This window comes from Natrix helvetica (genome assembly GCF_964273705.1).
Source record: "Natrix helvetica genome assembly, chromosome: 2".
Lineage (NCBI taxonomy): Eukaryota > Metazoa > Chordata > Lepidosauria > Squamata > Natricidae > Natrix > Natrix helvetica.
Window position 1 is genome coordinate 130,861,478 of NC_138552.1, and position 27,790 is coordinate 130,889,267.

Below are 27,790 nucleotides of genomic sequence, written 5' to 3' on the forward strand. Positions count from 1 at the left end.
AAAGACGCAGACAAGGGAGATTCCTGGGCTCCCCCAAAGCTCCCTACTCTGCCATGTATAGGAGCAGCTACTTGCATGCAGTCCACAAGGAGAAGTATGAACAATCTGAGGTTTATGAAGAACTTCCAGAGTCACCAGAATTTGGTGGTCTTGCACAAGCCCAAGGCCTGGAAAACCTGCAGGACCTTAGCGAACTGTTTGCAAACTACATCAACAGGGCTCGGGTGCTTGAGCAGCGTAATGCCATCTTCCGCAAGCAGCTTGAGATGTTCCAACGCATGGATGAGCTGGTTGGATTAGAAGATGCTTTTGCTGCTCAGATTGATCTCAATCACCAGCGAGTCCGTGACCTGGCCAGCAACAGGTCTAAGTTGGAACGTGAGAAGAAAGATGCTCAGCGCATGCTGGATGAGTACAGTAACAAGTAAGTTGGTTGGAAATGAAGGAGATGTTTTCATTATGGCAGATATATGCATAGAGTTTCATGGTTCTTCAAAACTGTGTCATCTACCTTTGGCTTTTTCTAAATTCAGGTGTAAACAATCTTTTTTTGTTGCTTTGGGTAAGAAATCCTAGAAAAGCAAAACAAAGATCCTAGGACCTTGGCTTGTGAAAATGAAAAGAAATAAGGGCCTTCATGCCATTTTGTGATGAAGTTCAAAATTCTCTTCCAGTGGCAGTGATAGCCCTCACTATCTGCACTGATGTGCTCAAAGAGAATATTAGCAGTCAAAACTCCAGGGCACATCTATTCAATTTTTTCCCTTCATGAAGGCACAGTGAGGAGAAAGTTAGAATAATTAAGTATGAAATACAGTGTCATCTGGATGCTCTGTAAAATTCCATAAATAAGTACATTATAGTAGTGGTGCAGAAAGGGGAAAAAAAATATCTGGAAGGATTTTAGGTTACTGAGCTAGTCTAATGAATTTGTGTCAGGAACTGAAAGTTGCTACTTTGAGAATAAATTTCGTATTTGCATAGAAAATACTTAATTGGGAAATATTTCTCAATTTGGAAAAAATGCTGAAAGAGAATATGAAATGCAATACATTAACCAATCAATAGCTTTTACAGATTGTGATCACCTCCAGCGCTTTATGGAGTGTTTTGAATGTATGGAGTAACATTGGCTGAATATTTGTAATTATTATTCTTTTACTATTTATGCAAATTATAAATGACTTTTCTATCCTGAGGGCCTTCAAGGTGTTCAGATCATTTCATTTCTCACTATGTGAGCCATGAAACATATACATGTCCTGTCCAATCTCTCCTTTGTTTCTTAGCATCGTTCATTTATTGTTCTTAATCTCGCTCCTCATATCTTTGAAAACAAAGGCTTGTTCCCCCCACCCACCCCCTGTTTTCTTTCTGTGGTAACAGAGGTAAACGAAAGAACAACAAAAAATCCCCAAAATATGGAATATTTATTTTACATTTGAAAACATTTATTCTATTTTCAAATATAATTCTTTTCTATGATTTTATTTGGAAAAATGAAGGAAACAGGTAGCCCTCAATTTATAACTGTGTTTGAGCCTGGCATTATGGTTGTAAGTTGTTGCAGTCATTGAGCAGATCACCATGAGACCACGGCCCATTTTAATACCTTTTTTCCAGTGGTCATTAATAAAGGTATGCCACTTGCAAAGTACCCAAAATATTATCATGTGACTGCCGTGTGTGTGTATGTTTGTATGTGTGTGTGTGCACACGTGCGGGCATGGAGCTGTTGCAACTTCAAAATCAGGTCATAAATAGCTTCGGGGTGGTGTTCATTGTAAATTAGAATGGTTGCTAAGCGACTGGTTGAAAGTTTAGGACTACCTGTTATTTGTTTGTTTGTACAATTTAGAGACTACTGGACTCCCAGTGCCTTCAGGAAGATTTGCAATTTTAAAAAATTAGAAAAACACAAAACACAAAAAGAAATTAGTGTGGCTCTGAAACAAACCCATCCAATGGGGCTCAGCTATCACTTGATTCCCATAATCTGATGGAATGGCCAGTTTTTTTAAGAGCTTTCTGATTTTACCATCAGGGTGGGAGAATACTTTGGATCCCTCTGGAAATGTATTATTCTAGAAGGCAGGCACTGCTACAGGGAAGGCTGACAATACTCCTTAATTGTTGGCATCTAAAGTGTATCCAAATTGTGTCCAGTATTTTGGATTGTTTTTTATTCTATTTTGTTCCATAGTTTATATGGGACATATACATATATACGCATAAATGCAGAACACAACCCTACCCAGTCTTTTTTTTTATTCTGGAAGAATCCTTAAAATAATGATCAGATTACTGGGAACCCCTGTAGAAAATCCCAAAACCTCATAACTTAATTTACTTCTAACTTTCATGATCCAAGTTTTACAAGATTTACTGCAACAGCAAAATGGCAGGCTGGTAGATAAGTAGCAATCCATAAGGATTCTTTCTTACCATTGCAGGCACTAGCAGTGTGCAACACATGCATTTCAAGTTTTTCCCCCACTCATGATCTGTCATGAAAACCTTCCTGACCTCTTATGTAATCCCTGTTAAAAAAGGCTCTTCTAAGCTCTTATGTGAAGATACTTGGGTTCCTTTTGGGCTCATGACCCACCTTTCTCCTTTCCTTTAAAATGTGCAACAAGATAAAGAATCTTTTGGAAAGATTTGCCTCTAGAATAGAATAGAATAGAATAGAATAGAATTTGAAGGCACTTTAGGTCTTCTAGTCCAACCCCCTGCTTAAGCAGGAAACCCTACACCACTTCAGACAGATGGTTATCCAACATCTTCTTAAAAATCTCCAGTGTTGGAGCGGTCACAACTTCTGGAGGCAAGTTAATTAATTGTTCTAACTGTCAGGAAATTTCTCCTTAGTTCTAAGTTGCTTCTCTCCTTGATTAGTTTCCACCCATTGCTTCTTGTCCTACCCTCAGGTGCTTTGGAGAATAGTTTGACTCCCTCTTCTTTGTGTTAGTTTAAATTGACCACAATTTGTGGATTCATCTAAATTGGCAACTATAGCTAACATTAACTATGGTTCATTTAAGGTAGCTAATTTAATAAGTCATGGTTTAAAGTTGGCTTGTTTTAAAATAAAGAATACAGACAAATCCCACAGTTAAGTACAAGCAACAGCTTCTATATTTCTCCTCTCAGCAATGCAGGAGGAGAAAATGGAGGGAAGCCCGAGGTGAGCAGGATCTTAGATTTGTACTTATATCAGCCTCTCAGAGCCTCAGCAGGCATGGCTGGTGATGTTATCATCAGCAAGAAAGATGAACCAGGAAGTTTTATCTCACTTTTCAGGTTTTGAAGAATGGAGAGATTCTTTTAATGCAGGAAAAAAAATTCCTCAGAGATAAACATTTATAATTCAGTATTCTGGAAGCTACAAATATGGCATTGTGGGCATATGTATTTATTGGCCTAGTTTAATATTATGTCCAAATCAGGACTGAAATCCAGCAGGTTCTGACAGGTTCTCGAGAACCGGTAGTGGAAGTTTTGAGTAGTTTGGAGAACCGGTAGTGGAAATTTTGAGTAGTTCAGACAACTGGCAAATGCCACCTCTGGCTGGCCCCAAAGTGGGTGGGAATGGAGATTTTGCAGTATTCTTCCCCTGCCATGCCCACCAAGCCACACCATGTCCACCAAGCCACACCCACAGAATCAGTTGTAAAAAAAAATGAATTTCACCACTGGTCCAAATGTATTCATTAACTTCCATATAAAAATGCAAGTTTGAGGCATTTGCCTATTTTGCTTTTGATACCATCGACCATGGTATCCTACTGCGCCGGCTGGGGGGGTTGGGGGTAGGGGGAACCGTGTTGCGGTGGTTCCGCTCCTACCTCTCCGACCGGACGCAATGTGTGTTGGCAGGGGAGCAGAGGTCGACCCTGAGGCCGCTCACTTGTGGGGTGCCGCAGGGGTCAGTCCTCTCACCTCTCCTGTTCAACACATATATGAAGCCGCTGGGCGAGATCATCCGTGGTTTGGGGGTGGGATACCATATGTATGCTGATGATACACAGCTGTACATTTCCACCCCAAACCACCCCAACGAGGCCGTCGAAGTGATGTCCTGGTGTTTGGAAGCCGTACGGGTCTGGATGGGAGACAACAGACTCAGACTCAACCCCTCCAAGATGGAGTGGCTGTGGCTATCGCCCCCCCGGTTCAACCAGTGCATTCCATCGCTGGCCATTGGGGGCGAGCAACTGGCCCCCGTGGAGCGGGCGCGCAATTTGGGCATCCTCCTCGACGCCTGGCTGTCTATGGATGACCATGTGGCAGCCGTGGCGAGGGGGACGTTCCACCAGGTTCGCCTGGTGCGCCAATTGCGCCCCCTATTGTACCGGGATGCCCTCCGCACAGTCACTCACGCGCTGGTGACGTCTCGCCTGGACTACTGTAACGCTCTCTACATGGGGCTCCCCTTGGGATGCACCCAGAGACTGCAACTGGTCCAGAATGCGGCCGCGCGGGCAATCATGGGGAGAACGAGGTTCTCCCATATAACACCTCTCCTGCGCGAGCTGCACTGGCTCCCTGTGGTCTACTGGGTGCGCTTCAAGGTGTTAGTTACCATCTTCAAAGCGCTCCATGGCATAGGACCTAGCTATCTGCGGGATCGCATTCTGCCCCATACATCCCTGCGACCAATTCGCTCTCACAGAGAGGGACTCCTCCGGGTGCCGTCCACCAGGCAGTGTCAGAGGACGGCGCCCAGGAATAGGGCCTTCTCTGTGATGGGCCCAGCCCTTTGGAATGACCTCCCCCCAGATATCAGGACAACGACCGATCTCCGCTCCTTCCGCACGAAACTCAAGACCCACCTGTTCCAACTAGCCGGCCTGGCTTAACTAGAACTTTCTAACCTCCCTGGCAATTTTAATATTTTAATATTTTATACGTAAATTTTGGGGTTTTTAACTGTTTTAATTGTTTTAATTTATTGTTATTTATTTGAACCTAGTGGCTTCCATTTGTATTTGAAATCTGTTAAATATTGGTGTTACCTCCTCCATGCCACATTTGTATTTTGATTTAATTGTACGTCGCCCCGAGTCCCTTTGCGGAGAGGGGGCGACTGATAAATCGAAATAAATAAATAAAATAATAAATATTTTCTTTTTCTTTACACTTTTTATTTAAAAAATCTTGTTCCATTTTAAAGAAGATCTATAAACAGATATAGCCAAGGTAGAGGAATAAAATACAAATTAATAAAAATGAATTACTTATTAGTGCTAGAAATAGTAAAAAAAATATCTCAGAGATCATAGTTTTCCAGTTTATTATCAATTAATTATAAATAATCTACTAAAAATGACTACCGAGAACTATGGTCAGTACAGTATCATTCACCAGGTAATCTTTTGTACTATAGTAAATTCAATTCATATCACTACAAATCTGTTCTAATTTAGATATAATGTAAAATTAAAATATAGACTGCAGACAGGGAAAATTCAAACTCTGGATGTGGTATGAAACTATGTTTTAAGTTATAGCGGAGGAATGGTCTCCAATTTGAATTGAATGAGATTTTATTTTCTAATTTTTTTAGATATAAAAATGAATGTGAATATCAGAAGAAGCAGAAGAGTACTCTTGAAGAGCTTAATAAGGTAAGCTCATTATATTAAATATAATATTCTCATCCTTTTCGCCAGAGGTCCTGCCATAGATGCTGCTTTTCATGTGATGTCCCGAGTACTGACAGCCATTAGTAACACAGGGACAGACATGTTTAGTTCTGTCACTTTTGCAATACTATCTGCACTTAGAGCTGCTAGTTTTGTGTGAGAGGAATTACATTTTCCAGCTTTAAAAATAGGGTGTTTTAAAAACTACATGTATATTTTTTCAACACTTAAAGCTTAAAACACCGCATAATAAATATGTGTGCCACCTTATTTATATGCATGGAAAAAAGGGTGTAATTAAATTAGAGCAGTGTTTCCCAACCTTGGCAAGTTGAAGATGCCTGGACTTCAACTCCCAGAATTCCCCAGCCAGCATGCTGGCTGGGGAATTCTGGGAGTTGAAGTCCAGACATCTTCAACTTGCCAAGGTTGGGAATCACTGAATTAGAGTATCAATCATATACTATATCTGAATTCCCTCCATCATCCAACAGTGGCCCTTTTGATCAAACCTGGTTTCCTTATTGTATCACTTCTTTACCAAGGAAACCAGGTTTGTTCAAAAGGGCAACTGTTGGATGATGGAGGAAACTCAGATATAGTATATGATTGATACACTAATTTAATCACACCCTTTTTGACTTATTGTATAAAGAGTTGTATGGGTGGGTATCCTTTCAAGTCAATCCTAACTTTTAATGACCGCCTGGACATGCCCATATAGTTTCCTTGACAACATTTTTTAAGCAAGGGTTTAAGGGTAAGAGAGAATGACTGGCCCAAAGTCATCAATGTGTCTTTGTGCCGAAGGAACAACTAAAACTCACTCTCTCCCAGCTTCTAACCTTTAACCATCTATACCAGGGGTGTCCAAACTTGGGAACTTTAAGACTTGTGGACTTCAACTCCCAGAATTCCCCAGCCAGCCATGCTGGCTGGGGAATTCTGGGAGTTGAAGTCCACAAGTCTTAAAGTTCCCCAAGTTTGGACACCCCTGATCTATACCAAGTTAGCTCCCATATAGTATTTAAACAATCAATATTTTTAAATTATTCCTCCTCCCTCCCTTTGGGAGGATGTTCTAGAATTAAAATTAGCTGTTTTACGTTTCTGGACTTTTATGCTTTTCTTATATGCTGAAAAAAAATATTAGAATTATATCTTGTCTTTTCTCCAGGAGTTAAAGGTAATATACATAGCAATCTCTCTCATTTTCTTCCCATAATAACGATTCTATGGACTGAGTGAGAAAGATTAGTCCATTAGTGTAAACTTTTATTTTATATAGCTACAGTTTATATGTAACTTTTGATGGTGTAGCACAGTGGTGGGTTGCCATTTTTTTCACTACTGGTCTGGGCTAGCTCCCATGCGCGCTTGCACGTGCAATGCTTCTGTGCCTGCAATGCTTCTGTGCGTGCAATGCTTCTGTGTGTGCAACGCTTCTGCGCATGTGCAGAAGCATCCGGGAGGGTGGGCAGAGCCTCCTGCCACCATACTACCGGTTCAGCTGAACCAGACCAAACTGGGAGCAACCCACCCCTCATGTAGCATTACATCAGACTTAAGGTTGTAGATTTTTGATTTGGGCACGAACACTTATCAAACTCTGATACTATTATTTGCCACTTTGGAATCAAACACAAGGAAAAATATTCTATTGATGTACAGTAATTCATCCGAATATTTCTTTTACAGTTTTAAGAAGAACAAAATTTTAGGTGAAAGTTCTATTCACACTTTTGAGAATAAGCCCTGTTGAATTCAATGCAGTGGTGGTTTGCAGGCAATTTGCCCCAATACGGGTGTACCGGAGCCTGCCCGGAGCACCGGATACCATTCCGGTACGGTGCTCCGGAGAGCCCACCCGCTTGCCTGAGCTCCTTACCGTGCTTTAAAGCTTTCGGCCCTTCCATGCACGTGCATGGTGCGTACAGCGCCTGCGCGACGCTCCGCCGAGCAGCTGGAGCATCGCGGAGACTTGCGGAAGCATCGTTTGCAGCTACAATACATGTGCGCACCACTCGCGTCCATATAGGCGATGCTGGGTCCATTCCAACTGTAGCGGTTGGAATGGGATCCGGAACCCACCACTGATTCAATGGTACTTATTTCAGAGCAGAACACTAATAAATTACTACTGTTAAACAGACAGTTCAACTGAAGAGTTTACTATAATTTTAGTCTTATTTCCTTTATGACACACTGTGTGGGAGTGACAGAACTAAGGGGCGGAGTCAAAAGAGGAATCAGCTAGAGTCTCTACATAGTCACAAATGGATTAAGTCCAAACCCTCTTAAATTCCATTAACCCTTATCTAGTGGAGAAATAGTGCTAGCTATTAGTTGAGTAGATTCCTGCACATAGATATGAACAATAAATGAGTTTAATTGCAACATCATGTGTTGTCTGATCTTTCACTCCTGACACACATTCATAAGACATTTTCCCTATTTCCTTTTCTATTGTTTTTTTTACCTCTTCACCTTTCTTTCTACCACCTCAACAAGTTCAGTTCAATTACACCTTTTTCAGTAATATCTTTTTCATTAGGGGGGGGGAGAGAGAGAGAGAGAGAGAGAGAGAGAGAGAGAGAGAGAGAGAGAGAGAGAGAGAGAATAAGTAAGATTCAATATCAGAAAAGAAACTGAAACTATATCTGAATACTAACAATAATAATACATATGCCATCGAATCCCAAGGTTTATAACAGCACAATTCAATAAAACATCCATGGTGTTGACAAAGGGAGAAAATGGATACATTTAAAAGATTTTCAAATTGTCATATAATATCATTTCCAAAAGTCTTTCTGAAAAACTTTGTCTTTACCAACTTCTGAAAGACTGACCTCAAGATGACTAATCTAACTTTTGGGGGGAGGCTGTTCCACAATAACAGAAAAATTGTGCTTTCTGGCCTCAGCCTTTTCTTCTCCTTGCCTAATAATGTGGAGGTGGTTTGATAGACAATAGAGGGTCCGAGCAATAAATTGGATGGCTTGGCTTAGTCCACTACATCTGCTATAAACAAAAGCTATTTCCAGGAATGGTCCTACTTTGGGCACATTATGTGAATATTTAGTTCCCTTAGACCTCTGGGAAAGGTGGAAGAAAAGAGAAGAGGAAGACAAGTAGTAAATATATATATATAGGCTTTATGACATTGACAATGGTGCATTAATAGAAGATGTCAGGTTGGGGGGGGCGTTAGATCATCTTGGAGAAAATTGATCTTTGTTGGTTGACATTAACATGATGGTAACTAATAAATCAATTTCCAGTATTCCAAGAAAATTTAATTTCATAGTATAATTTAGGAGATTTGCCATAAATTGACTACAAAACAGGATGTCATGGGTACGTAGCAAATGGACATGTAGATGAAATAAGCACATTTGTATATTTCCAATTCTTACCCCATCCCCAATTAAGGCTGCAATTCTGTACTTATTTGGGAGTAAGGCAGTCCGAATCTTTTCAGCGCCTCTTCCTAAAGTAAGCATTTATGGAATTGTGGTATTAGTTTCTCAAAACTATGCAGTCATGATTTGCCAATCAATCTTGGTATGGCAAAATCCCTCTCTCTGATCATATTCTGTTTCCTAATTCCATCTCACTCTTATTGCTTTTCCCTTTTCATTAGACAAAGGCTAGTACTTCTCATTTTATTTTACTTCTGTGTTATTTTTCTGCTTATACTTTATCGACCTAATGTTGCTTCTTCACATCGACTGCAGTTCTCATTTTATAACAAAAACCAATGTGTAAAAGTGTGAATTTGACGTCAGTTTGGTTTTCCTTTGATCCTGGGAAGTGTTCCAAATTGCAGACACACAAAAAGAAATTTTAAGGGGAAGTTGAGGATTTGACAATTTTTGAAAACTTATTAGCACAAAAGTTCAAAGCAATTCAAATGAAGGGCTGAATGAACTGGGAAGATCTCTGGGGGTGGGATGCCTGATGGAAGAAGCTAGGGAAAGAAGTACTGCAAAGGTTGATAGGTGTGCAGTGAGACGATCAGAAGGGATGTAAGATTGGCAACTGATTGATGGGAAGATGAGCTGGAGGCCTGAGGCATCCTTCTATGCATATCAGTAATGGTCTTCACTACCAGTTCGGAACCGGGAACGTATGTGTGTGTTGCTCGCTTTGCTCACGCACGGTGCTTCTGCACATGTGCAGGACCTTCTGCGCATCCACAGAGCATCCGTGATGACATCTGGGTGGGTGGGCAGAGCCTCCTGCCGTCACCGCTACCGGTTCACCCGAACCGAGGCTAACCGGCAGAATACCACCTCTGATGCATACACAAAAGTTGGGTATGATTCATGGATATTTAGTTAGGGAGTGTAAAATTATCTCATCAAAACAGGGTATAAATGTGGGGGTCCTAATATTATGACACATCAGGATATTTTGCCATTTTGAAGGAAGCAGGCTACAGGGAAATGTGCAGCCCTCATACATCTGTCTTGATATTTTTGCAGCAACCCATTTTGCCCCATTTCTCTCCAACTGGGCTTTCAAGCATCCAGTCATTTCACTAGGAACCTCAGAGTTAGAGGCGGAAGAGGAAGGTTGCAATGTGTAGATTCTAACTGAGAATGAAAGAAATGTAATGAATTGTTCATTAGACAAGACGCCGGGGAATTTAGGGCTTCTTTGATTGCAAATGTAATTCAATCAAGGAAACAAATCCTTTCAAGCTGACATGAGTTGACCTGTCACAAATTGTAAATATCAAACAGCTAATGCAATACTCACAAATGGCAGCTCGCAAACAAGCGACTAGCTGAAATTGGTTGTTACAGAATATTCATAATGAATAAATAACAACATTGTTCAAATATTTTGGTGCATAGATCATCTGGAAAAATAATCAGCCAAGATAAAAAAATCGGGAGCAAAAGTTACCCCATCCCTAAAAATACTGAAACCAAGGAACATTTGCAGTACAGAAACAATTTTGAATGTGAGATCAATCTGCTCGGCAAGGCAAGAAATAAGTGGTTTATTAAGGGGTCAATTAATTCATTAAAGTTGCTAATCATCAAATGAAATTAGTTACACAGAGATCTGGAATCATTGCCCTAACATGGCATATCATATGCTTTCATACATTGTTTTACAGAAAGAATGTTGGAGGGAAAAAGATGGAGCGTAATACTGATACTCTTAAAGGCCATCTGATCTTGCGAGTCTATTTAGTTTGTTGTGTAAGCTCTTAGAAATATTTCCTGACTTAAAATAGATGTACAGAGAATACACAGAAGTATACTGCATTCCTTCCTTCCTTCCTTCCTTCCTTCCTTCCTTCCTTCCTTCCTTCCTTCCTTCCTTCCTTCCTTCCTTCCTTCCTTCCTTCCTTCCTTCCTCAGGAGAGATCACTGCCAATCTGTGCTGCCCAGAATGGAGCAGTATTTGATCACAGAGAACTGGTCTTAATAATTGGGGTAGGGAAGGGAAGAGAAGAGGATGACTGCTGTTTGCAATGAAAATGTGTCATAATTGTAGATGGGGCTGGAATTTTCAGAAAGTGGAGTGATCTGAAGAATGTTTTATCCTTTAAAAAAACTGTTTACAATTCTGTTTACTCCCCCCCCCCCCATTGGACTACCTACCTCAGAAAACCATTGCTATTCCTGCTAGTGGAAACTCCACAAATCTATGGGATGTTGATTACATAGTCATTTCATTTCCATTGGCTTCAGTCTCTACATCTGAGCATATCTGGATGAAATCCAATATGTGGTTTTGTTGTCCAGTTTCAAATACAATACCAGCATCATGTGTCTGAGGTTATCCTACCTAAGAATAAATGGTAAAAAAAATCATTTTTATGAAATAAAATAATTGGGCCAAGGAGGTCTCTATGGGGAGCCTCATGGATGAATTAGGATTTGAATCTTCTCCAGATTTCATGCACCATATGTGCTAATGACTGATCCCAGTCTTATTTATTGCGTTTTCAATTTCATTTTAAAGGCCCAACCTATTAATTGAAATAGGCATATTCTACTTTGGTAAACAATTAGGTGAATGGGCAAGTGGCATCAAAGATGGCTGCTTGCTGTTTCCTGGAAGCAAACATATGATAATGAGATTTATACTGAAACAAATATAATAATTTTTGTTGTGTGTTTTTGCTGTCTATACAAGATATTTTATAATCCCCCAGTATTTTGTGCTTGACAGTTTCCACATACCTAATGCTCAAAATTCTGTCCTTTGACAGAACAATTGATAATATCTTATGCACTGAGATGCAATATCGTCCTATCCATCACTTTCATTCGGATATGGGGAGGCAAGCAAAGAGTCAAGATTACAAGATATTGTTTATGAAGAGCTGTGAATGTTTCTAGTTGACAGTTTTCTTTCAGAACATATTGATAAGTATTGTATTACAGACAAACAAGATAAGTGAAAAGAGTTTAGAAATTGGCACCCAACCATGGGAGTAAATATTAATTAGCAGACGCACAATACCAACAGATTCCTGCCTAACTTTTACAGGTAATTCTCGACTTACAACTAATCATTTAGCGACCATGGTTACAGTGGCATTGAAAAAAGTGACTTATGACCAGTCCTCACAACTGTGGTATTCCCATGGCCATTTAATCAAAATGTGGGCATTTAGCAAACTGGAATGTACTTATGATGGCTGCAGCTTTCAGGGTCACATGATCACTATTTGCAATCTCCCCAGTCAGCTTCCAACAAGCAAAGTCAACGAAGGATAAGCTGGATTTGCTTAACAACCACTTGATTTGCTTAACAACTGAGTAATTTACTTACCAACCATGGCAAAAAGATTGTAAAATTGGCTGTGATTCCCTTATCAACAACCTTGTTTAGCAACAGAAATTCTGATCCCAGGTGTGATCATAAGTCAAGAACCACCTTTATAGCATAGGGAAATGAATGCTGATAAATTATGTTAGGAATAACACACACACACACACACACACACACACACACACACACCAGATGTACTATGTAGAATCTACTATGCAGAACTCGGATTATTAGGGGACTGAAGACCAAAACATGAAGAATGGATACAGGAACTGGGCATGACTAGTCTAGCGAAGAGAAGGACCAGGGGAGATATGATAGCAGTGTTCCAATATGTGAGGGGCTGCCACAGAGAGGAAGGGGTCAAGCTATTTTCCAAGGCACCTGAAGGTCAGACAAGGAATAATGGATGGAAACTGAATGAGAGATTCAACCTAGAAATAAGAAGAAATGTTCTGACAGTGAGAACAATCAACCAATGGAATAGCTTGCCTTCAGAAGTTATGGGAGCTTCATCACTGGAAGCTTTCAAGAAGAGACTGGATGGTCATCTATCAGAAATGGTGTAGGGTCTCCTGCTTGGGTGGGGGTTGGAGTAGATGACCTACAAGGTCCCTTCCAACTCTGTTAATCTGAATCAATAATGAAAGAACCTGAGCCAATTGTAACCATGCTCAACTGATCACATATAACACTGAAATGATTCTCCTCATCCATATGATGAGGTATCTTTAAAAGGTAAAGGTTCCCCTCACACATATGTGCTAGTCGTTCTTGACTCTAGGGGGCAGTGCTCATCTCCGTTTCAAAGCCAAAGAACCAGCACTGTCCAAAGATGTCTCTGTGGTCATGTAGCCGGCATGACTAAATGCTGAAGGTACATGGAACGTGGGACACAGTGTAAGGAACACTGTAAGAGACATGGTGGCTTAGTGGCTAAGATGCTGAGTTGTCGATCAGAAAGGTTTGCAGTTCAGCGGTTTGAATCCCTAGTGCCGCATAACGGAGTGAGCTCCCATTAGTTCTCCCAGCTTCTGCCAACCTAGCAGTTCGAAAGCATGTAAGAATTCAAGTAGAAAAATAGGGACTACCTTTGGTGAGAAGGTAACAGCATTCCATGCACCTTTGGCATTTACTCATGCCAGCCACATGCCCATGGATATGTCTTCGGACAGTGCTGGCTCTTCGGCTTTGAAATGGAGACGAGCACCACTTCCTAGAGTCAGGAATGTGCAAGGAGAACCTGTATTTAATGTATCTTTATACACCGTGCACCATTAATCCTGGTTTCCAGATGTCTGATGAATATCAAAGAAATATCTAAATTTATTTTTTAAGCTAAAGTTTAATTTGATTCTATTTCCCCAAATATGTACCCATCAGCAGTATCTAGCTTTCTTTCTCAGCCCATCAGTGGATTCATGGTCTCATTGTAATGCTTCTGATTCAGCTTTCTGTAGGAAAATAGAGAAACAGTGAGCAAATGGATGACTGCTGGCTTAGAATATTCTACTTGTCATTTGCATTCATAAATCTTTATCTGCTCACAAAGCAGATAACTAGGCCTGTAGCTAAATTCTATGCTTATTTTTACTATCATTATTATCGGCACAACAGCAATGCTACTTTTGCAATCCGTGGGTATAATGGAAACAGCAAGCATCTACACATTTTTGAATAGCACAACAGAGCTTGGAATTAGTTTGCTGGGCCTATCACGAAAGCAAAACTCATTGAATAACTTTCCATCACATTGCCTAATCCGAAATGGGACAGTAGTACAGCTGATAGAAGTGATGTTACTAGTGTGTTCAAAGTTGAGAAAGTCCTCTGATTGTTCTTTTCAAAAAGGGTGAGGTTTTTCCACATTTGTCCTAATGCTAAATAGCAAGCCAGTATCTTAGCCCCTGACAAACAAAGCAGGGATAATAAATAATCTTTACATAATGATTTTCTTTTAAAAACAAAAACAAAGCTCCTTAAAATGCATCTAATTGATCTAAATAGAAGCCAAATGAAGTAAGTAGGGAATATAAATGAAAAAATAAAGTTAATTAGAAAAAGGATACTTAGTACTTGGAGGGGGAAAACCACCATGCAATCGCCACTTGGTTATTTAGACTGGGAAGTTGAAAAATATCTCAGAAGAAAGCATTGGTGAACTGCTTCTACCGTGTTGCCAAGAAAACTGTATAAATGTGACTTTGGACCTCTAAGAATCACCTTTGATTCAAGGAACTTTTCTCCTTGTTATATTTATTTGGCATGCAGTGCAGTAGACTACCTATTCAATCAAATTGCTTATTGATTATGAGTTGCCTATCAATTATTTAGAGTTCAGTTTTTATATATGCACGATGCAAATAAATATTTAAATTAAATATTTAAAGGTCATCCCTCCTACCCTCCTATTAATTAATTTCAGAACTGCTATATAAGTTATTGCAAGAGATGACTTTATAGATTTTGAAGTCCCTTGTTTCCATTGAATACTGGTGACTCAAATATTTGTTTAAAAGTAGAAGTAAAAGGACAACAGGAAACAATATTTTATTTTTATTTTAGGAAGCTGATGAAGCTTTGTTGTGTAATTTAGAACTCCAGATTGAATCACAGTTCTTGCAAGATGATGTAAACGCCACAAAAGACAGATATAAGAAGGTAAGTCTTATAGCTGCTTGTTTCTCATTTCTATTTCCCAAGCAACTTTTAACAAATGAAGCTGCTCCTTCCCTTTTAATACAAATCTTCTTTCATGTGTCTAAGTCCATGCTGGGCACAAAGAAGAGACATGACTGGCAAAAGGGTTCTTCTGCTTAGGGATGGATTTAAGAGATCTACTATGATCTCTTTTGTTTTCTTTCTATGTTTTTAGACCGATATTTGTCATCAAGCATTTGGTGGAAAATGAAAGTTACATACAGTAAAATAATTCTTAATCCACAATTTTGCTTCAAACTCAGAGCTTCAAACTCAGACATCTTTTGTACACAAAACATTAACTTGCCTCTTAATACTATTTTTTAAAACTTTTGGCAGGAATTTATATTTGGATAAATTATTTTATGATAGCAAGTCATTAATATTAGGTCATTTTAGATCACGGACAATATATTAGATACCTCCAGTAGATGGAGATCTACTTCTTAACCAGCTCTGCTCCTGCTTCTGTTAATAATTAACTTTTTCTCTATACTTGAGATTCCTACCAACAATGTTTCTAGGGAGCCTTTTTTACAAAGAAAACAAAACAGCTGTTCAGAGCTTTTCTCTATTCTAAAAAGTTAAAATTAACAGTGAGAAGGGTCCGGCCTTAACACTAATTCACATCCTGCTGGTTTTTTGGACCCAATTTCTATCAAGGTATGGTTTATTTGTGCTCATCTTTATATTCTCCTGAAACGAAACATACTGGTTTAATCCTATCAAGTAGTTTAGCAAATTGTACAATTAAACCCTTCCTCCCCCAAGCTTTTCAGCTAAGATGAAGATTGATTGTGTGACATAACTTTGGGGACTGATCATAGGTTCTTTTGTTCCTCTTTTGCCATCATAATGTTTAACAATCGCTGAATAAATAATCATTAAGAGAGGACTACCTATTGTAACAGTGCTTTGTGCGCCTTCGGCATTTAGTCATACTGGCCACATGACCACGGAGACGTCGTCAGAGAGTGCTGGCTCTTCGGCTTTGAAACAGAGATGAGCACCGCCCCCTAGAGTCGGAAATGACCAGTACATATGTGCGAGGGGAACCTTTATCTTTGCTTGTTGTTAAAACCATTGTATGTATGAGGGGTGAAATCCAGCAGGTTCTGACAGGTTATGGAGAACAGGTAGCGGAAATTTTGAGTAGTTCAAAGAACCAGCAACTGCCACCTCTGGCTGGCCCCAAGAGTAGGGTGGGAATGGGGATTTTGTAGTATCCTTCCCCTGCCACGCCCACCAAGCCACACCATGCCCACCAAGCCACGCCCACAGAACCGGTAGTAAAAAAAATTGAATTTCCCCACTGGTATGTACTAATAATATAATTCAACAACAGATACATGCCACATATATAACCCATTTGCGCCATCTATGAAGAAAGGTTGAGAAAAGTAATTGCAGTAGCATGCTGGAGAATTCTCTGATAAAGCTAATCAGTATAAGTGACAGTATAACTCCAGTTTTTCCTCAATATTTTTGCTTCCCTCGCACCCAGAAGAAGGGGAAATTCAAATAGAAATTCAGCTGTACAGTTCCTTCCATCAAGCTTCTTGCTATAATAAGTTTGAATAATAATTTTATCTGGCCACAGAACCTCATGGAAGTACAGACCTATATCGGAAATTTAGAACAGATCGTGCAAGCAATGCCTCAGGTGTCCAATATCATGGCTGGTGGCAGTGAGGTAAGAATTTTCTTTTACAAATCATTTTCCTATCAAAAGTTTTCTTCAGGCATACATCTGAACATTTGAGGGTTTTACACTGAATAGAGGAAGGGGCATGCGATTGCCATGTATTCAGCCAGAAGGCCTGGCAGGTATGTAATCATCTTCATGTACACATGTGTACAAGTTGGAATCCTGCTTTATTATGATCTGAGATTAAGAAGAGAAGTCTACTTGTGTTCTAGCAAAACCTCCCCCTACTTGGCTGAACATACGGCATTCAGAGAGGCTCAGGCTCTCAGCCCAGCCTTGCTCCCGACTTTCAAGTCCCTCCCATTCACACAATGCCTGAAGAAAAATGATGTTCATTGAAAGACCCCAGTTTTAAAATAAGACGGGAGGATAAGATCAGACTTTAAGATAAAAACTTGGAAGGTTATACTGTGGATCGATACAGAGCTACAAAGGAGTGCTTCTTACCTTTTCCTTTTGCTACAACTCCTTTGAAGCTACTTCACAACGGAATGCTTGAAGCCTGGGAAACCCCTTGTTAGTCAGGAGTGCTAATTTACCACTAGCTTACCAGTTACCCAGGAGCCCACGGCTGCAGCAGCCCAAAGAAATAGCAATAGTTGGCCATCAACACCCCAATTAAGAACTATTGCTGCCTTCAAAGCACAAAGTACCTCACCAAGGCAAAGTATCTCACACAGGCCTATAAGTATCTCACGCAAGCCCTTCAGACAATTAATTAGTTGATATTTGTTGAACCCTGCGCCAATTGTCTTCTGATTGTCTTGATATTGACTGCTTAGGACAGTATTCCACAATGAGCAACTGCTAGGCACTGCAAAGAAATGGGAGATGTCCATTTCCCAGCTGCGTTTTGAGGCAAGAATATTACACTTTCTGTTTGGCCAGCTGAAGATACCTTAACTCTTTTTTTCAGTTGCAACTAAATATGAGTAATTCATCAAGGGTTCTTTACATTTGCCATGAGCAAATGCGGTTGTTGTACATGCTGCTCTTCTAATGCCGTGGTCTATGAAAATGTGTACATGTTGGCCTAGATAGAAGAACATGTACAGTAGTTACATATCAATGATAGGTTACAGAAAGGTGTGAGCATAAATACATAGACTTATTTAAACCGAGGAAAGAGGGGATAATGGATGCTCAACACAACTGGAAGCTATAAATATATTTCATTTGTACACAAGGTTCCCTCAGTAGGATTTACTATTCACCACTTCACCATAACATCCAATTTTGTGGGATGTCTGAACAATTAGGATGTATATCAGGCAAAGAGGAAAATTTGATTTTTTAAAAATCATTTTCATTCCAACCTATAGTCAATTTTTTGATACCAATCCAATTCCACTCATATTTCCTCCTTCTGTTTTGTTTGCAGGAAAAGCTGATAACCGAGAGAAGGATTCCAATACTTCAGAATCAGTTAGATGAATACAAGGGTATTTTTTCCCAACTCCAAGGCCAGAAACTTAAGCTTCAGACAGAGGTATTGTTTCAAAAAAAGTTACTTTTTCTAAAACAAGTGTTTTACAAGCATTATGATTTAAGTTCAGATTAATGTTTTTAAACTATTTGATTAAAAGATAGATCATTAGATTGGATTATGGTTGTTTCACAAGCGGGAGGTTATCTGAGAAATAGTGTAAAGGTAAAGAAGGGGACGCAGTGGCTCAGTGGCTAAGACGCTGAGCTTGTCGATCAGAAAGGTTGGCAGTTTGGCGGTTTGAGTGCCTAGTGCTGCGTAATGGAGTGAGCTCCCGTTACTTGTCCCAGCTTCTGCCAACCTAGCAGTTCAAAAGCAGGTAAAAATGCAAGTAGAAAAAATAGGAACCACCTTTGGTGGGAAGGTAACAGCATTCTGTGCAACTTTGGCATTTAGGCATGCTGGCCACATGACCACGGAGACGTCTTCAGACAGCGCTGGCTCTTTGGCATTGAAACGGAGATGAGCACCGCCCCCTAGAGTCGGGAACGGCTAGCACATATGTGTGAGGGGAACCTTTACTTTTTTAAAGATAAAGGTTCCCTCACACCTGTGTCATGTGACCAGCATGACTAAATGCCAAAGGTGATGGAGTGTTGTTACCTTCCCACCAAAGTGGTCCCTATTTTTCTACTTGCATTTTTCACGTACTTTTGAACTGCTAGGTTGGCAGAAGCTGGGACAAGTAACGGGAGCTCACTCCGTTATGCAGTGCTAGGGATTCGAACCGCTGAACTGTCGACCTTCAGATCAACAAGCTCAGCATCTTAGCCACTGAGCCACTGCGTCCCTGAGAAATAGTGTAGGTCTCAACTGTTTTTCTCTGTGCTTATCATGTTCAGAGATTCCCACCAATGGTCCTGTTCAGAGTAACCTGGGTTCTTTTAAGAATAGGACAGGACAAAGCTCCTACAGTCATGCTAGAAGGATTTACCACTTTCTTAGAGAAAAAAAATTGCTAGGATCCACTCAGGTCGGATAGCAGGGTGAACAAGATGGCACACTCTGGTGTAATCCAGGATTCTTTTGACCTTTAGAAATTGAGGAAGGGGAATAGAGCTCTGTGAAGTCTGAATTTTAACTCCTGTGGGCTTGACACCTGTGAACAGTTGGACCTGCAGATAAACAGTGTTTCACTGAGAGTATAACGTCACCTGCCCTGATGAAGGTAGCATCATTATCCCTTGATTGAGCCCTCTGTTTTCTCCCATTTTCACCATCCCCCCTTTTAGCATTCTTTCATGCTCCTCTACCTCACAGGTGTCAAACTTGATTGTGTCACGTGGCATAGCGTGACGTATTGCAATGTTGTTTGCCTTTATGGAGCTTGGGTGGGCGTGACCTTCACATGACACAATCCAGCCCAAGGGCTGCCAGTTTGAAACCCCTGAAAGTCTACTTCCATAGACAATCATTTTATGCAAAAAGATGGCATCCTAATTTTTTCAAATTAGTATCACTTTGGCCCTCTTGTTCACTAGGAAGACTCACAGTTTGTTACAAAAATCAGTGCCTTTTTTCTAATGTTGCATGCTTTTATTGGCATGCATGCCTGTTTCATTTTTAGTACTCTGTGGATAACTTAGAATCGTTACTTGCTCTTCTCCTCTATCAGCTAAAAATACCAGAGAGATCATAAGATATGAGGGTTCATTGCAATGGAATATTTAATCTGTACAATTCACTTGTACCCAGCTCTTCAGTCCTAGGAATGGAAATTGTTCCCAAGATCTGTGAGATACATTTTGAATAAAACAAAAAGATTTTGCAGAATATTATCCAAATAATGGATCTTTCCAATGCTGCTTTTGTTTTGTTTTTTCTGTAAAAGTTGGTCAAAGATCATAATAATGGAATTTGAATTGATTTGATTTCTTATATTTTTATTCCAAGAGCAATGATGGAAGTGATAATACAGTTTTCCTATCAAGCAAATCTCTGTTTTTCAGGTGACTGAGCACCATCTGGTGGTCAATATGTATTCCACTGGAAATTTTTCTGACAAATATTTTCTGCCTGTAGCAGAATGTAAAAACATGAATTTTTCCTCTCTTGTTCAAGTGCAATACTTGTAAAATAAACAAACAAACAAGCAAATAAATAAATAATGTTTTGTGGGCATGGAGAAAGAGGAAGGATAGTTTTATTCAAATTCAATGTTTTGTTTCTTCAGGAGAACTCTCAGAGGATCTCAAAATTTAATTTAATTTAATTTGATCTGACCTGATTTGATTTGATTTTTAATTTTTTAATGGGAGATACATTAAGGAATAGGCTTCAGTTTATCTTGAGAACACAATGTAGAAGGGCACTGCTTGCCTTGGCACTTCAAGTTCTTGTAGTGTAAAATCCTGTGTAAAATTCCAGGTTCATGTCACCAGGCATCTATAGAACTTCAGTAGTTGCATCATTTCTTTTCCCTGCAAGGATATGGCAACTATGTCAGTGGAGTGGGAGGAGGTTGACTTTATGGAGTTATCACCAATTCACTGGGGCCTGAGAGGGAGTACAGTATAAAAATAATAATTTAATCTTGATCCTGATGCTGATCTTGATCCTAATCTTATTACAGTAGTCCTTTGACTGAAAAGTGGAGAGAAAAAAATCAAGCTACCATTTTGGGATTCAGATTCAGGATTATATTGAACCCATAACTTTGCTACATATTAGAAACATTAGTACTTCTAGTACTATACTAATCCTATATACTGGGTATGAACTTAGAACTTTAACTGATGCAGATGTGCAGGTTTTTGTTAACATTATTTATATTAGGACAGGTGAATACTTTTAAGAAATTACACCTTGGACATTGTGCTATCTAAATATGATTTCAACTTGCTGGCTGCTCATTGTTATGGTGTGTTAATATTGGTTGGTTTGTGTGTGTGTGTGTTTAATGCCAAGTGATATTTGAAACACAAAAGTATCAATTATTTGTTTCATGTCATTGAAATAGGGTAGTATTCTAAATCTTTGCTGCTAGTGAACCGTGATGTTTCCCCATAGCAGACCAGCCTTGGGAAATCTCTCACATCTTCCTTTTCTTAAAACAGACAGCAATGCTGGATCAGGTGATTAAGGACACGCAGCAGAGTTACAATGATGAGATCCATCTATATAATGACCAGATTGACAGTCTGAGAAAGGGCATCGAAGACGCTGAAAGGACCTTGGAGAAATACACCAACCAGTGTCGCCAGCTGTCCATTTATAAACAGTCCCTAGAGAGTGAATTGGAGCGTTACAAACGTGTCATTGAAAATGAAGATAACAGGTATGGAAATTCTTGAAACAAAAAGCAGAAAGCAAAGTGGCTTAGAGTTTCACCAAGTTGTACCTAAGAAATCATTTCAATACTGAACAATCAGGTCTTGACCATACTGTTTCATATTTTAAATAATGGGACTATTCATAACAGCTTTCCAGGTTTTTTCTGCTTTGGCTGGCATGGCAGGGTATCTGAATTTCTCAGGCCAAAACATTATTCCTCAGTACTGTGCAACATCCTAAATGAAATATTAATTGTTATGGAACATGCTACTCACTATAGAAGCACATGACATGCTCTCTGAGTCACCCATTAATAGCATTTCTACACCAACGTGCTAAGCTTTTGTTTCCAGGCATCTGCATGACTTCCTGCTGTTGCTTGAGATACTACCAACTCCCATTGTTGATTTTAAACTCTTCCTTTAAGAGTAAAAAACCAGGTTTCCCCCCTCAAATTTTGTTTTTAATTGCATAAGGAGATCTGGGAATTAATTAATGACTACTTTCTGTTTCAATTCTTTTGATGTCAAGCAGAACGCTTTGTGCAACTGTCAACAACCATATATCTCCCCCCCCCAAAAAAAAATGAAAAATGTGCAGTAGTTGCAGAGATGTGCATCGATAGAACTAGTCAGTCACAAAATTTTCAAAAGATCTAGGAAAGATCTGCATTAATAACACTTCTCTTGGTAATTATCTTACCATAGTTGTGGTTTGTAGCATTTCCCCCTCTTTTAAATCAAAGTGATTGAGGAGAGAGAACTCCTCCTGTCTTAAGTGCAGTGACAATATTATGCCCCAAAATCATAATTGCCTGCTTGCAAACATATTGCCCTGTATTTATTCATGTGTGACCACAAAACAATTGCAAGCATATGTAGATTCAAGCTGTATTGCTTTAAAAATAGAATGTGCTCAGAAAGTGCTCTGTTAAGACAATATGTTGATCAATACGAGTTAAAACTAGGTGCTCTGATTAAATTAATTCCCTTTCATTTTAATAGCATGATCTGATCATGCTATTAAAATGAAAGGCAATGAATATAATCAGAGTACCCTCCATGCCTATTTACGTATGTGTAGATAGAGGAGCTTATAAGTCTCTACATCAGAGGTGTGTCAGACTAACATTGTCATGGCAGTGTTACGTGACATATCAGGACTTTCGCTAAACTGGGCATGGGAGTGGCCAGAGTGTGATGCGTGTGGCCCACGGGCCGGGAGTTTCACATCCCTGCTCTACAGGAGTGACAGCCAAAAGAGTGGCTGTCACTCCTTTGAGTAGTCCAGATCAGAAAATGGATTCCACAAGAAATACTGGAAGTCTTTTGATATAGATTATAATAACATAATCTTGAAAGTCCAATTGTGTTTTTCTACCCTCTCTATTGTACCCAAGGGATTTAAGGCCGAGCCACTTTAACATTAAAATTCTCTGCCTTTCTTGGATTTAAATCATATTTTGCTTCTCCAAGTTTTTCTCTATAATGAGTGCCATATTGTACCAGGATTTTCAAACCTATGGAGTTCTCTGGAGCATATCCACCTCTGCACATGTACAAGACTTTTATAGTGGAGTAAACATGGGAAGTACATGCAAGGAAATTGGGATGCATATTCATGCACTCCACATTTTTAACCCACACATCTTTAAGGTGGAGGAGGTGCAACCGTATGGTCCAATTATATGCTTAAAGAGAAGTAAGAGAAAAAGTAACCTTCAGGAATGTGAACAGAAGCAATTCTGACTTTTCTCTTAGACAACTGAAAATTTCAGGGACTGAGATGGCTTTGGATATATATGAGACCTGGAGCACTTTGTTTTATTTCTTACCACTGGTAGTTTCCCATTCACAGAGCTTTCTAGGGGTGTCTCAGCTACTCCAACAGGAATCTTCTCTGGGTAGGTTCTTGCTCCTCGGTTATTTTTCAGTGGCATTCCTATGTGCTTTGTTAACCTGCCAGAGTATGACATTCTGTTCTAGAATGTTTGATGACAATGGATTTGCAGGGAATTGATCTAGAGAGGCGAGGGTGGATTGCACTCCACGTAGCTCACCTTAAGACAACAGGTTTGGAATGGAATAAAAAAGAACTTATTTGGAAAATATCACAAATGCATATAATTACAATGGATTACATGTAACCCACCTGGGTTGCCTTGGCGTTATTTTAAACATTATTTTAAAAGGGTTGTTTAGGTTTTGTTTCGGTGGAATTTATTGATCCTGCCTTATATCTTTTCCCTATTCTGATAGATTGAATTCTGCTATTGTTGGCACTCCAGTAACCCTGTTTCCACAGACCTACAGACCCTCAGAAACGCCATCTTTGAAAGGCACAGGTAACCAAGCGTCTACAGAAATGATTTTAGCCTATGAGACCAGGGTGTGATATGTTTCTGTATGCTGATCTCATTGTTCGCATTACCTGAGCACAGGTGACTTATGCTAAACCCTTTTCTCCTAACAAAATCATTGCATTTACCAATGGAAGATGGACAACAACCGAATCATCTATTGATTTCTTAGAAAGAAGAGAGGTCTCCAACCTCACATTTCCTAGAGCCGTGATGACGAACCTATGGCACCTGTGCCAGAGGTGGCAGGCAGAGCCCTCTCTGTGGGCACACGCGCCATTGTCAGCTGCTCTTCTGGTTTCCGGCACACATTCACACTGGCCAGCTGGTCTTCGGGGGCCGAAGCACTGGTAAATGGCTTGAAAACTGCCCTAAAATCAGCCAAAACCCAGACTGTTTGGGGGGCATTTTTCAGGTCATTTTAGGCCATTTTTGGGGCTGTTTTCAGGCTGTTTCTCGCCCCAAAAATGACCCCAAACCAGCCCAAACATGAATGAAAAATGGCCTGAAAAACCTGGCCAGGAAACAGGCATTGCCCTCTGGCCAGCTGGTTTTCGGGTTTCCGGAAGTCGGGCGTGCGCACATGCACACATGTTCCGATTTGGGTCCTTGGTGCCGAAAAGGTTTTCCATCAATATCCTAGAGCATACTCCCAATACTTTTAAAGTGAACTAACATTTCTGTTCATTGGGACCTGAAAATTTGTGACGAATTGATGTTTTGTATATATACAGCCCAGGAATAAATCCTGCCCCTCCTGATAAATCCTAAAAAAATTATGGCTGAATTTTGGTTGTTTTAAAATGAACTTTCTCTCTTACATAAAATAGTTACATCACATCTACTAGCTTGACTTCTAATGATTATAAGTTGTTTTTTGTTAACAATGAGGAAGTGATTTGCTCTTTTTCAATGATTATTTTTTAAAAACCTTTTAGACTAGTCTTTCATCTACAGCACCAGGATTTCCCGGGGATCTCTTATTCTAGTGCTGACTTGATCTGATTTTATTTAGCTTTTTGAGGTCAACAACAAGGGTGTCTTCATCACTGGAGCCTCCCTTATTTAATTTCTTGTTAATTGGATGAATGTTATGGTCCAGCAGTATCCTGGTAAATACTAGTGTTTTCTTACACAGTCATGCTAGTGATGTTGAATTACAGTATCGCAGAAGTCCATATAGCTGAAATATCCATAAGGTTTTGGAGCATCTTTGTAGGTTATAGTCAGATTTGAAAGCTGTAGCTTTGTCTTTATAGACTGTACCTAACAAAATCAAAAATGTAATCCACTTCTCTCTCTCTCTCTCTCTCTCTGTGTGTGTGTGTGTGTGTGAGAGAGAGAGAGAGAGAGAGAGACAGACAGACAGACAGACAGACAAAGAGAGACAGAGAGTGACAAAAGGGAGGAAGAGAGAGAGGAAGAACCAGAGAGAGAGAGAGAGAGAGAAAAGGGGAGGGAGAAGTTCCTTTTCTTTCTCTGTACAGTAGCTCCATCTAAATATTCATCATATAGGAATCATCCATTCAGGTATTATTTTGAGAATGTGTGTATGTATATGGTATTAGTAATAATTATGTAATCAATTAGGTAAGCAGTAATCATACTAATTGCATTAAAGTAAAATTACAGTAAACAAATCCAGTCAACTTAAATTTGTCATTAAAAATGAATCACATTTAGGTTTTGTCTTTTGCTTAACCAACATTTTGGAGTATGTCACTCAAAGGGCAAGTACAGACACTGCCTAAACAAATGGTGCACTCTGATCTAACATTTTCTTCAACAAATATTCAAGCCACCCTAATCAACCATCTTTGAGGTAATGTCTGCATATGATACATTTCCTCCTTAGTGGGCTGCATCTCATGCTATATTTATGATTGTTTTATTTCCATTCATGTAGACATTACACTGGTCATGCAAGACATTGCTGCTGCCAAGTTTCGACAAAGAAGCCTGCCAAAGCAAATGTTTAAGAGGAAGGAGATTACACCCAAAGACCTTACCAATGGGTCTTCCTTAGAGAAAACGCTTGACCAGCCACAAGAAGGATTTGACCAAGTTCCAATGGATTTCAAGCATGAAGAAAGCAAACGTAGATCCAATGGTACAAAGGAAGAAACTGAGCCCAGAAAAGCGGAAGAAGATGTGCCTGATGGAGCACAAATAAGCAAGGCTTTTGACAAATTGTGCAATATAGTGAAAGACAAAGTCAGATGTTATCAAAGACAGGAACCTAGAACTGGGTTCCATGCTAAAGGGTATGTAGTTATTGCAGAAAAAGGCAGCTATGATGACACCAGCTTCCATTCTTTACCTATTCCTTATAAAGGTAGAGTCATTGTTTCGGATGTTGGAGGAAATATATCACGTGGTATGAAAGCAATTCCAGAATTACCCAGATCTCCTGAACATTGCAAAACTGAAGTTGAAGTTCATGAAATGCAGGAGCGATCAAGGATGCAGAAAGACCTTAAATATGAGTACAAGCTGTTAGGCAAAGTGAAGGATGATGATGGATCCAGGGTCTGGAGAGAACTTGGAAAAAAACAAGAATTTCCAAAAGTGCAATTTACTGGGGCACCTGAACCATTTTCCACATCATGTCCAAGTGAACAAAAGGAAGAAGGAATTTATGTAAAGAAGCAATGCAAGAAGCAGGACGGCTTGCATAAGGAATTAGCTTCCCCAAACACTATGAGTTATGAGAAGGTAGAAATGGTAGAATCCATAGAAAAATTCTCTGATGACAAAATTGAAAGCTATGAAGAAACTGCTATGATTATGGAGACCATGAGTGAGAAAACCAGCAAAAAGAAATTGGAAGACAAAAAACATTAGTATGCACCTTCAAACAGCCAATTAATCTAGCTTACAGTTATTACAGAAGTGATCCTCAGAGTTTTTTTTTAAAATTTAATAGCAATGCTAAAGAAAATTAATGGAACCCTACCAATGTGAATGGTTTGATGTTGGTAGCCTAAAACATGAATTTTGCTTGATTCCTCACTACTCTCCCTTTATATTGTCTGATGGAGTGATAAAAATAGTGAATGTGGAGTTGAATTTCTCTGCCAATAGCAAAATTGTAGTTGTTTCACCTTGGGGATCTTAAATAAAATTCCATTGTCACTCCCTCACCCTCAGTTTTTGCCATCTTTGGAGGCTGTGTTTGAAGAGAAGCCCCCATTTTCAAGATTATTCCTATGTTGGCTTCAGTTAAAAGAATGGACATGGGGAAAAGTAGCCACACCCTCAAAACAAAGAAGAACCTGAAGAGCCAGTTTAATGTAACCCCAGCTCTAAATATTAATTTAGACCTAATATGTTTATAAGAACTTGTTTGGAATTAAACTCTCCCAATCCTCCAGAGAAGAACCAAAATACCCTCTATTCTCCATTAAATCAATGTTCAAAGGAAAATAATTTGGGATAAGTACATCTCTATTAAGATCAGAAGTCTTTCTTGATCAAATCGACTTGCAAGGGATTGGGGCCATTGTGCTTGGTGCCACCACATGTCCAGAAGCGTATCAAATATACTACAAATGGATTTGATGTCTTCATTGAAGTGATTCTTGGACTATACTAATATCTGAGTTTCTGATGATACACATCTCTGAATGTTAACTGGTACCATTTGGTTGATTTTTGCCTAATAAATATTTTGTCTTCCATAGATACATTTGCTCAGAGGATCTGTGTTGCCCTTTAACCACAAAAGGCAGAATATTAGGAAGTCACTTGGAACTCTATGCACAATGCAGCTAAACTCTTTGATTTCACTTTTAAATCTAAGCAATGGACCT

The 27,790-nt window shown here is 39.5% G+C and overlaps 2 protein-coding genes across 4 annotated transcripts in view; one reads left to right on the forward strand and one right to left on the reverse strand.

Annotated features, from left to right (window-relative positions):
- BFSP1 (beaded filament structural protein 1) lies at positions 1-27,670 on the forward strand. Of its 2 annotated transcripts, XR_014174440.1 has the most exons (9): positions 1-424; positions 5,570-5,630; positions 15,018-15,113; positions 16,753-16,845; positions 18,242-18,349; positions 21,403-21,623; positions 23,878-23,963; positions 25,885-27,075; positions 27,179-27,670. XR_014174440.1 is itself a non-coding variant. In XM_081942088.1 (8 exons), the coding sequence occupies exons 1-8, from the start codon at positions 54-56 to the stop codon at positions 26,820-26,822; spliced, it is 1,974 nt and encodes a 657-aa protein (XP_081798214.1). In that variant the 5' UTR covers positions 1-53; the 3' UTR covers positions 26,823-27,670. The 2 variants fall into 2 exon arrangements, 1 of the variants encoding a protein (XP_081798214.1); XM_081942088.1 differs by having other exon boundaries at positions 25,885-27,670.
- The window catches only part of PCSK2 (proprotein convertase subtilisin/kexin type 2), a 160,621-nt gene that overhangs the window by 780 nt on the left and 132,051 nt on the right, over positions 1-27,790 (reverse strand). The window contains exon 13 of one of the 2 annotated variants that reach the window (XM_081942091.1): positions 20,634-20,766. The exons of the other annotated variant lie outside the window; for it this stretch is intronic. Within the exon in view, the coding sequence (XP_081798217.1) occupies positions 20,732-20,766 (35 nt within the window). The 3' untranslated portion in view covers positions 20,634-20,731. Of the gene's footprint in view, positions 1-20,633; positions 20,767-27,790 lie in introns of those variants that run through there. 2 annotated transcript variants of the gene reach the window in all.

Bases quoted from the DNA above. Each gene is read 5' to 3' on its own strand.
- BFSP1 (XM_081942088.1), top strand. From the start codon at position 54: ATGTATAGGAGCAGCTACTTGCATGCAGTCCACAAGGAGAAGTATGAA. The intron at 425-5,569 runs GTAAGTTGGTTG...TAATTTTTTTAG, and splicing joins CTGGATGAGTACAGTAACAA to ATATAAAAATGAATGTGAAT. The intron at 16,846-18,241 runs GTAAGAATTTTC...TTTTGTTTGCAG, and splicing joins TCATGGCTGGTGGCAGTGAG to GAAAAGCTGATAACCGAGAG.